General features: G+C 37.1%; 1 protein-coding gene across 2 annotated transcripts in view; it reads left to right on the forward strand.

Moving 5' to 3' along the window:
• Positions 1-11,296, forward strand: part of LOC124170692 — a 966,542-nt gene extending 955,246 nt beyond the window's left edge. The window contains exons 7-10 of one of the 2 annotated variants that reach the window (XM_046549599.1): positions 2,200-2,376; positions 6,557-6,830; positions 7,747-8,197; positions 9,965-11,296. In XM_046549599.1, the coding sequence (XP_046405555.1) occupies positions 2,200-2,376; positions 6,557-6,830; positions 7,747-8,197; positions 9,965-10,321 (1,259 nt within the window). In that variant the 3' untranslated portion in view covers positions 10,322-11,296. The remainder of the gene's footprint in view (positions 1-2,199; positions 2,377-6,556; positions 6,831-7,746; positions 8,198-9,964) is intronic. The other variant, XM_046549607.1, reaches the window with a different exon arrangement.
• Positions 11,297-11,589: the final 293 nt, after the last annotated feature.

An 11,589-nucleotide genomic window follows, 5' to 3' on the forward strand; every position in this document is an offset into this window, starting at 1 on the left:
CGTCAGCATCCAGCGACTTGCTGCTTGTAGGAGTAAGTTTTTCACCTCCGAATACAGTCCAAGTCTCTTATCTGCTCTTTTATGACATGAACTTTTTATATTTAATGGTAATAATTTAATTTATCGCCTCCTGTAAGTGGTTTTAGCTGCTTAGTTAGTAATAAGAAAGAATTTACTTTGTTAGAGGTTATGATGATAGTGTATTTATTGCATTAACATAATGTATTTTTATTCTTATTAACTAATGTATTACACTCTCTTTCTTATTCAATAATATTAATTCGAAATGCATAAGTTTATGAAAAATTAAATCCTAATTTTCATATTGTTTTCCGAATCGCAATAAGCATTGAGACTCTATCTTAAACTGACCTTGTAACGGTGATAAAATCAACATAAATTTTCACTTCAAGCCTTTTATTTTTTATTCTGTTTATTTTTTTGAGTTCTTAGTATTTTGAAATACAACGAAGGATATATCAGCCTCCTCTTTTTACTCCTATAGCCATATTTCACGATCGATTCTTCTTAGCTTGTCCTGGCGTCACTTCCAGTCTCTGTTTACGACGAAAATTGCATGAACCTCCTTCCCAAGTTTTGCCATACCGCTGAAATAAATTCCTCTCTCGGCGTTCACCTCCAGCAGTCGCGTCGGAAACCTTTCTGGGAGACCCTCACAATGTTATTTCATTTTCTCTGATTCTTTGACAAAGATGCGTATTTTTTTCAGTCAGCCAAGTTTTTGGCAACAGTAGATGGTTCATGAAGTATGGCCCTTTCGGAAAGGATATATTTTGCATCACTATCACGTTGCGATAGGTTCTTATTCTCCTATCACTGGCTTCCTCCCTGGGAAATTCTTCAATTTTTTCCTATGAATTATTAATCGATTGGTTGAATAAAAAGAGCACATAAAATGATATCGCACCGATGTAACTTCTGACTTACCATATGTTGAGAAATTACTATAGCCTCCTCAGTTTTTCTTCAATACAGTTTGATTTTTTTGCATTTTTGTACAATTAAAAACATTATGGTCATGCAACTAAAATCATAATTTTGTCATGCTTTGTGTTTTAGGGTTAAATTTTATTTTTTATTGATTTGAGTGTCAGTAATTGTTTTATCGGAAGCGTTTGTGAAGCACAAATGTGCCATTGAAGTAAAATTGAGCTCTCTATTTCGTAATAACTCAGTTTCTCGTCTCTCTCGAAGCATAATGGATGACTATCGTTTGATTTATTACCTACAACGAAATTATTAATTACCTTCAATTTTAACAGACGCATATTGGTTTCATTTACTAATTTCAAAATACTTTTTGAAGCTATGCATGGATTGCATATTGACAGATTTTTTGGTCTGAAGAATCGTCTTGATGCGATTTTCTAACTTTGAAAAATTCATTTAATACAAAAATTATTATGGACGAAATGTATAGCCGTCACTTGCTAGTGGTTGTATAACAGATTTTCTCAAATCTATCGTATTGCACTGAAAGGTGATAAAAGGCGATGCACTGAAAGAGAAATCGTATGTTAAACATGCCCTTTACACTCGATGTATTCCACAGCTCGAGGATTTGTGTGTGCTACACGCTATAGCTATTCATAATTATTAATGTTGCATAAAATGTGGCCTGGCACAGTTTTGCATACCTACCTAAGTGTTTGAAGTGCCAGGGGGAACCCAGGTAAAGAAATTGGTCCTCCTACGCTGAATGCGTGAAAATCGTAAGCCTGTCTGTGACATAGTGCGGTTTGAAGTCTACCCTCATCCACCCGATCCAACTTGCTGGTATATTCTTAGAGTGACTAAAATGACGTATTACGTATGAGTGTACTGTCTTCCCAATTTGAAAGTTTCAACGAAACGATGTTCTCTAAATGAACGGAGAGTTTGGAATATCTTCGCTATTGATGTTGGTGTTATAGATGAAGTAATTCTGACTTAATTTAGTCCGTAAATGTGAGTGTGTAAGTAAGCCTATAAAGTCATAATGATAGTGTTTACTTTTTAAAACGGCTCATTGAAACATTTAACGTCGTTTTTACCTATTTGATGGATGATGTTTAAAATGCTATTAAAATTAATATTCCCCAAATATCCTCCACTTCGATGAATCTCTCTCGGGCCTTCCAAAACAATGTTTTTTTCTCGCATCTCATCCGTCCCTCGTTTTCTATCTAATCCTCACAGGTGTCGGCATCGTTCTCATCACCGTCAGCGGCGTGGCTTGGAGGCTGACCTCGCACGACGCGCCCTCGTGCCGCATGATGCTGGGCCTCGGCGGATCCGACGAAGGCGCTGCGCCCAACCGGAGGTTCGTGCCACGACTACCGCCATCCTACGGACGACCGCATCACCCATATGCCGGTGAGTGAACCTCCCCTGAGACATCTTTCCCTTCTTAAGTCTGGCTAAAAGTTCTTTTTCGGTGATGCATTTTATATATAATAATTATTATACATTTTATTCACAAAATTACAAGTTCTTTAACTGTAATATTCAAATATTTCATTAAATAAATTACTATTGTAAATTTAAAATTTGTAATTTTGGGGTTGCGTGTGAAGATATGCTAATTGTGTCTGTTGTGTTTCCAAGGTTTTGCTGAGATTGGAGGAGGGAAATATGATGATAAGAGTTGAAAGCTGTTGTTTTGGAAAATAATTCCATTGAAGTAATTTAAACAAAAACAATTCGCTGAAAATCGACGTTACACCCTGCATCACCTGCAACCGTTTGTCTTTTGATAAAGAAAATTTCTCCGTAATTCACACCTTTGAAAGGTCATGGTCATAGAACTGATAAAGTAAGCGATTGCTGTTGAATTAATTTGCAACCTGCCGTTATTTTTACTTTGCACCGTGAAAGTTTCGAAGTATTTCGGCGAATGACATCTAGGAGCATACAATTTTTATATTTTTTATTGTCCCACTGATATATTTACCCTCCTTTAGTCTGACCATCGTCTGGGTAAAAAAATTAACCTCCCCGTAGATGGTTGCCTAAGTCAAACGAATAACTTGTTTTTGATACTTTATTCTGTACTCTAATTGACGATCATATATTCCATTTCCTCGGATACAATCAGTTAAAGCTAATTTTTAGCTCGTATGAATTCATCAAATTGCCCAAAATTTTACCTCCGATTTTGGTATGCTTTCCCTAATACCTTAAGATTCAAACACTGAAATTATTACTGATGAATTGGATTTTATTTCAAATTACGGCCACATTTCCATCAAGTCCCTGCGCTTTTCCAGAATCTTTTAGTAAAACATTATTTGTATTATCAATAGTTTTATCTATCTCGTTATACCTCAATCGCCATAATATTCCATTTATAGGAAATTTCAGAATAGAAATTTACTTTTATGCCTAAGCCTGTTTAGTGCAACATGCTAGAATCTCTTTCTGAGTACTAGCAATTTTGATAGTAAACATGCTTGTTTTTTTAATCACAATTAACTTTCCAAGTGCTACATTGGTTTCAATTCAGCAATTTTCTGCGTGAGAATACAATGCCATGATAGTAATAATAATACGTCTTTATTGGGCAATATTGGGACTAGAAAGTCCCATCTTCCATCTAACCCTTCGTCAAACATAAAATAATTGCAGTTAATTACATTGTCAAGTTGCTTTTGGAATTACATACACTCAACTTGGGTAAAGGAGACATAGAAGTACGGTTTTTAATCAACATACAAAATCATAAGTTAACAAAGTTACTATTTACTAAGTGTAAAAATATGTGAGCAGACGTGGGAGAAATTAAGTAAGTATATTGACTTTTGTCCTTATTGGTAAAAACCCACTGCAGGAAAACGAAAAAATAAGGGGGCGAGAGTTACTGATGCAAAACTACGGGATAGTTATGAAAAATAAGCACTACTCGACCAGGTCTCGTGGGTTGCAAATTTAGTTAAATACACGAAAGAAAGTGCCCGTGTTTACGTGTTTTACGCATTTGAAAATCTTTTCGCGTGTGTAGGGAACACGCAATACGCGTGTGTGTTGTTAGTAGCATGCACCGTAGGATGTTCGCCATTTTTTTCTTGGGCGAGGAAAAGCATTGGAAAAGTATTTTTCATCTACTTGTTCCCTTATATGAGATGTTTTTTGAAAAAGTTACAAAAATATTATGGGGAAAATAGTATTTTAAACATAAACCATAAGGAATTTAATCACAAACGGGCTTTCTTTCCTTCCCAGAAAATTCGATTGAAGTGCCTTTCCGTGTACAGAATTTGTGCGTATTTCTTTAACTTTGCTTTAAGGCATTCTAATAAAATCATGTGCTTTTTAGTGAGCGACTAAATGGTATGTGGCTCTGTTTTAGGTCGTAGTAGGAAGTTTGGCATGCCTTATTAATCCGCGAAGTTATTTATTTCTTCCGCAACTTTTAGCATGTCTTTCGAACGAGTGAACGAAATTCGTACTCATCAGTAATATTCGGACTGGATGATATTTCCTGCCCATCTATCGGAACGAAATGGATACAACTCGGCCGGCGTATCAATGAACCCTGAGCGAAAGGGTCTCTAGCGGAGAATTTTGACACCACCTGTGACTTGGCGCGGAGGAATTTCATTCATCTGCTAACTCTCAGCGGCTTGCTTTCTTTGAGCCAAAAATTTTCACCATAGGCATAAAAACTAAAATTATTTGGTCTTCTCCTCGTAATTCTGATCAAATTATTTCATCAAATACCTTATATTTTCTTTCACAGAGTCATATTTTTGCCACATATGTCATTACCTTAACTTATATTCTAAGGATTCACTAGGCGTGATCATTCCCATGCGCCTGCGTATTTTACAATGAAATTTACTTTTTTATTTTACACAACATTTCTCGCCGTAGAATTACTGTAGCTCATATGATCAATCACAAAATATTTAGTTTTTTTTTACTAGAATATTCAAAATGTCGTATACTTGATGTTTCTCTCGCGATAAATGAATAATTGTGGCACTTTTATTTATTTCCATTCCGTAAAGTTTTAGTTAATCAATACAAAGAAATATTGATAATTTTTTCTATCCTATGAGCTTAGATGTTGCATTGATCTTAAGATAAACAGCAAGACTCTCACGCACTGAGACAAACCTATTTATGAAAATGACCTCAGACTAACAACTTGGATTAATTAAACCTGCGTTTATTTTTAGAGGCAAATAAATTACAGTTACTTAGCGTAAGCGCTTTATTGATCCATAAGTAATTCTTTTTTCTCATTTCACAGATCACAGTTTAAAATTGTGAATCTCAGAAAACCTCCGAAGGGTGCATTATTTTCAATTCCAGTTCTGACTTATTTGACAATTTTTGGTCCATTTCGATTATATTCTGTCCGAACAGAATCTTAACTAAAACTCATTTGTCCACGGCATTAATTGGTACATTGGCTCTGCACAAAGGATTTCTATTGAATGATTTTTTTCCTTGGAATATTGCTCACTCTTATTCGTAGAGTAGTTTACTGGAGGTATATATGCTTTTCACTAAACTTCATTTAACTTCTAATTCTGCTAATAAAATATATTTTGGAAGAATCACTGGAAGTAGAAAATATTTATTACCTGTTAAATATAGTGAAATAAATAATATGACGATAGTTTGAACTTACCGATGGTTTGAAACCCGTAATGTGGAAGATTCTTGCGTAACTGTCTGATTCCCCGTAAAAGAGATTTTTTTCGTGCGTTTTCGGCTATCATTTTTCGTACTCATCACAGCTATCCCCAATGTTTTATAAATTTTTATTACATATCTCTTTGATTCATTTTATGATTTAATTTTTCATTGTATTTCGGCCTAAGGCGTTCAATGAGCGTAATAATTTGTGCCAACTTATTTTTAAAAATTTTTCCTAAATTATGATTTTGAAAACTAGTATTCCTTAAAATTTTATTTCATTCTAACATTTCTTGAAAATAACACCCTTGATGTTAAAACCGATTGTAAAGAAAAACGCAAACTGAGACAACAAAAAAATTTTCTTGAATCATGAAGGGTGATTTGATATTGTGTAACGTATGTCATCGTTCTTCAAAGCGTGGTTTTAATCCTAAGGCATTTCCATGAAAATGTCAACTTTTTCTCTCATATTAAAATTTAGACTGGAAATATTAGCTAAATGATTAAATTTTATGAAATGTGTATTTGAAATATTATTCAGGGTCTTGTTAAAAGTTTAAAAATTACACTTAGATTCACAGAGTTTAGAGTATGTTTGAAATAATTGCACGTAGGAAGTTGATCAGGCAGTAATTCTGTCGCATGCTAATTTTGGGCATATTTAGAAGGTATTTCGATTAAATTATATATTATAGACATTAAATTTCATTTCTGTGTATTTACATCACCTTCATTAATATTTTTGATCGTGAACAGAAGTTATTATTATCCTATTGCATAGTTTTCTTTAACGATAATTCTGTCACAAACGGAATTGTCCCTATTTTACTTGAGTATTTACCACGCTTACTTATGGTTTGAATATTCTCTTCTTACCACTGCCTTCCCTTTCCTGTGTCCTTCGCAGCGATGATGTACCCGGAGTTCCAGTACCGACCCCCTCCTCCGTCGTACCAGGCCTCGATGCAGGAGTACCGTCTGAGGCTGCTCCTGCTGGATAGGCACCCCGGGGGCAACGGGAGCGTGCCGGGGGGCGCGGTAGGCGCGGGGCCCATGCCTCCCATCACCGCACCCCCGCACCCAGCCCCGCCCCTCTTGGCGCCCAACCAACCGCACCCGCACCATCTGCACGCCATATCGCCGCCGCCAACGTACCGCAGCTACGCCGGAAGCACCATCAGGTAACGCGCGGAATTTGAGCTGCTTTTATCTCATATTTTTAGGGCATTTCTCACTACCTTCCTTTTCTTCTAATTATGTATAAATACATGAATCTTGTTAAAAATTAAACTGAGGCGACTCACCATTCTACTGTCAGTATTATTGACACATTTAGGAAGTATCTATGATCAAAATGAGTTGTTTTGATGAAAATGGTGGGATTGTTAGCTCAAACAGTTGAAAAAATTTTTATTGAAAATATTTTCATTACTGAATAATGGTATGCAATTTACAAAACTTCTTTAAATAAAACATTAGAAGTAACAATGTTGTTTAACATTCTTTTTGCTCTTTAGATTTTATTTTTAATGTTTTTGCCTGCTTATGGTACGTTTCTTTGGTTTAGTTATGGATTTAACGGGTTTTTAAATCTTTTATGAAGTTTAGAATAAAATAAATGTGTAGAGTCGATATACCTCAATCGAGTAATCGATATGGAAAAATTGAAACTTTTAAGTCAAATAAATGGGTAAATAGTGAAATTTGAGACTGAGATTGTATTTTTCGTCAAGTGCCGGTGATAATACATTTAAAATGATACCTCATTTATCATAGAGCATATCGATGGCTAAGTTCTAACAACACCTATCTCAAAAATATCAACTTTTCAGTGGATGATAAAAAAAAGTTTATTTTTTTAATTGTACATAATTTTAATTGAAATAAAAAACCAAAAATACATAAAACTAAAAAAGAAGCATACATTTGCTAACAAAGAGTTGTTTTTGATTGAGTTTCATTTTTTATTAGCAGTATTAGTAGTATTAACTCAGACCAGCCAAATTTTGAGATACGTGTTGTTAGAACTTCGTCGATATAGAAGAATGACAGAAAAAGACCTCTCTATAATAATAAATGATTCTTTATTTTTTTTAGTTTCATGTTTTCACCCCATTTCATGCCGATTGATTCTCGCAGGGAGTGGAGGTGCCGCGCGGGTCTCGGTCTCCGCAGGGGAGCGGTTGACCCGCAGGACCACAGCCGGCCGCCCAGCTACCGCTCGCGCGCCAGCTCCTCGACGCGGCCGACCCTCGACCCGGCGGGAGGCCCCAACGGCTCCGTGGGCCAGCACTCTCGCGACGCCTCCCTCTCGCTCAGCTACCTCTCGGCCAACTCGCACGACACGGACCCCGACATCCGCGTGGGCGGCGGCGGGGGCGGCATCGTCAACCCGTGCGACGTGAGCGTCATCAACGTGGACTCGTCCTCGCTGCCCTCGTCTCCGCTGCCTGACAACCTGGTGCTAATGATGGTGACGACAGGCGGCGGTGGCGACGCGGACGTCGAGGAGAAGAAGCTCGCCATGGGCGAGGGAGAGGGCGTGGAGGTGCGTGTTCCTTACTAATACGTACCTTGAATGTGCCTTTCACCTAAATTTAGGGCACAAATTTTATCAGTGGATCTAATATCAAATTTGGTTAAAATGTCCGCCGCATTCAAAAAAGCAGAGACGAATATCCTCGTTAGCAGGCACGTGGCCACAAATTTTCTTCGGGGGTATTAGGGTGGTATGCGGGCCGCCTATACTGTACATGTATACATTTTGTTTTCAATTCGCATGCATTGGCTAGCCATGGATTTCATAAAATCAGCTATACAGTTTGCTTGCATGATGCTGAAAGTTAAACGCATCGTTGCATCGCAGGTAGTCACCGCAAAAGAAACATTTTGTGGGGCTGTAGCCCCCATAATCAGAGGCGTAGCCAGCGGGGGATCCGAGGGGTCCGGATCCCCCCGAAATATTAAAACACAATTATTTTCCTTCATAAAAGGAAACAAAATATTGAAAAATTATGAATTAACAAAATATTTCTTTAATAAATGAAGTGTTTTCGATTATGAAAAGAGTTAAAATAGTTCAAAACCCTCTACTTAGCACCCTGTTTTTCAAAAATTTTCGCCCCCTTGTTTTGGACCCCCTGAACCAAATTTTTGGCTACCCCACTGCCCATAACCTTCATGGCTACGTGCCTGCTCGGAAGTAGGTGGCACAGTAAGGAATTAAAAAGATAGCATTTCAAGGATGACAGTGGTAATACATCAAATTTACTAACAGTGAATGTTTTTCCCAGGTTTTTTAATGTTTTCCCAATTTTGCTAATAGGTAAGAATTAGATTAATGAAGGTGTCAACTATTTTGTGAGCTAATATGAAGCATGGAACCAGCACTAAATACAAACGTATCATAGAAGGATTCAAAACTGAGGGAATGCAAACCTTTACTATGCAATGTTCTTAAATTTTTTTAAAGTATAAGTTATAGGGAAGGCCAAAATAAATTACTTAACGTAGACATATGAAAATTTGAAAATATAATGCTCCGCAAAGTATCCCTAGAAGTAAATCATTGCTAATGTTAGCATACTTTGCATTTCAATGATGAGATTTGGATGTCCAAGGAGCCAAATTTCTACAAGTTACAAAAGCAATGAAAAATGGCTTAATGATTTCCTCTTCTCATTTTCATATTATTGCTCATTATTCACCCAGAGACAATACAATATCAGTGCTTACTTGTTATATTTTGCTTAAGTATATACCAAAAGTAATTGTTAAAAACCCATGTTTTGGTAATATTACAGACACTAAAATGCTGTGAATTTTCTAATTTTGCTTGTATTTAGGTACCTCATTTTTGTGTATTGTATCCTATATTTCTCGTAACCATAGAATCGTGAGCACCAAGGGCACCACTTTTTGTGAGCAGTTTCAGAGTACTGTTAGCATTTTGAGTTCAAGTAGCCTATGGCTGCCACTAGTGATTTGAAAAGCAGTATGGCTGAATGCGGTCTGATGAGACTCCATATTCAGTCCCTTATGGGAGCTATATTTAGCAATCCCACAGCGACCTGGAAGAATATGACTATATGTTATCGTGATTTGTAGAATATATTTAAAACAGCCAGAAATTAATGAGACACTTACGGGTGAACTTCTTCATTCATGATGCTTCTCTGCCAAAGAAGTTATTGAAAAAGAAAAAGAAAAATTTATTTTTGCTTTTGCCCCTTAATTATTGTCATTGTCACCATCATTATTTCACAATGCCTTAATAATTGACCAATTCTTCCTTGGGGATGGCTTGATGATTCAGGTGGTGGTAGATGGTGATGGAGGGACCCTCCTGCACCGGCTGTGCGGTGGTGGGGACCGTAAGCACCCAGGGCCTGCGACGGTCGTTCTCGAAGACACTCACCTGGTCACCATTGTGCAGACAAGTGATGCAACAGTGGAGAATCATGGGATGTCAAGGACTACGGAATCTGTTGTCTCCAACCAACAGCAGCAGAGCCAGCAGCAACAACAAAACCAGCTGCAGCAACAGCAGAACCAACTCCAACACTCAGTGGGTCAGGGCGAGGCAGTCATTGTAACTGTCTCAGGTTTGACTCCCAGTGCCCCCCAGAATGTCAGTGAGGGTGGAGAGATGGAGATACTGGCACACTTGTGAGCCACAACAAAGGGTTTTCTGCCATTATCCAAAATAGGTTCTCCAGCCCCAAACCCTTACACCTGGTGGTCCCCTCTCAGTCAAGGTTCAAATTAGGGGGAATTATAAGGGCTCGTTAGGGGTTTGGGCTCTGAGTGGAGGAATTAAATTCAGAAATATATATATATATGTACATATGTATACCAAGACTAACAGCCAAGTAATTGTTAACTTCACTGTCCCTCACTCCTTACTATGCCTGCTCTGTCAAGGAATAAGTAGTGTTATGGAACTTCCCAAAAAAAAAGACAGTAAAAATGGTCCCTCATGAAAAAACAGAGTTTATTGAGTTCCCTCCCTGCCTGTCCTTCACTGTGAATATACATATTTTTGCTGTAATCCTCATTTTTTATCACAGAACTGCAGTAATGCAGGCATTTCTAAGTGTACCAGATATCATTCAAGTGTCCTGGTAGGACAGAAGTGGGATATGCCCTGACTGACCTCCAAAGCTCTCTGTGACTCTTTATCCGACATAATGTGAAGAGGGATCATTCTTAGCAGTGCCAGAGTTCTAGTGAGTGTGAAATGTTTTACTATGATAAGAGGACTGCAAGGAAAAATGTGCCAGCATTCTTTTAACATTTTGGAATTGTTAATTAAATGCATAATCATTCAATTCATGGCTGTTTCATTTGAAAACGGAATTGAATTGTCTCAATTTGTATAACTGTAAAAAAATTATAGCTTGATATGTCAAGCATTGGTGATAAATTGTTAACAAATATATTTTATCAAGTCAAGAATTGCATTAACATATAAATTTCCATACAATGATACCGACTTGTGTAAAAATCATAGATTTAGATTGTACCTTAAGTGCTACAAGCATTTCTGACACTATGCACAAAGCTCATATTGTGATCATAAGAAATGTAACTCTGTATTGTTCCTTTATGAATTTGTACAAATACAGATAGAATTATCGATAATTTACTCTGTTCTTTTTATTTTCTATGCCATATCAATGCATTATCCTCCTTCAATAGAGATATATTTGCCGGGAAAAGGAAACTTCATTTGGATAATAGGTCAAAGCATGTAGACTAGGATCAAGAAGCTTCAAACTGAATACATATAATTGTGTCCTGTGATTGTCCTTTAGTGAACTGTGATTGTCAGATATTAGCTAATCGTGTAAGTACACAGAGTTTTCATTGGAAAGAAATCTGTTTGACCACACTCTGGGGACACTCAATTAGCTTCCTAATGCCTAGCATTTGTACTGT

The sequence above is a fragment of the Ischnura elegans genome, chromosome 1 (genome assembly GCF_921293095.1).
Source record: "Ischnura elegans chromosome 1, ioIscEleg1.1, whole genome shotgun sequence".
NCBI classification, from domain to species: Eukaryota; Metazoa; Arthropoda; class Insecta; order Odonata; family Coenagrionidae; genus Ischnura; species Ischnura elegans.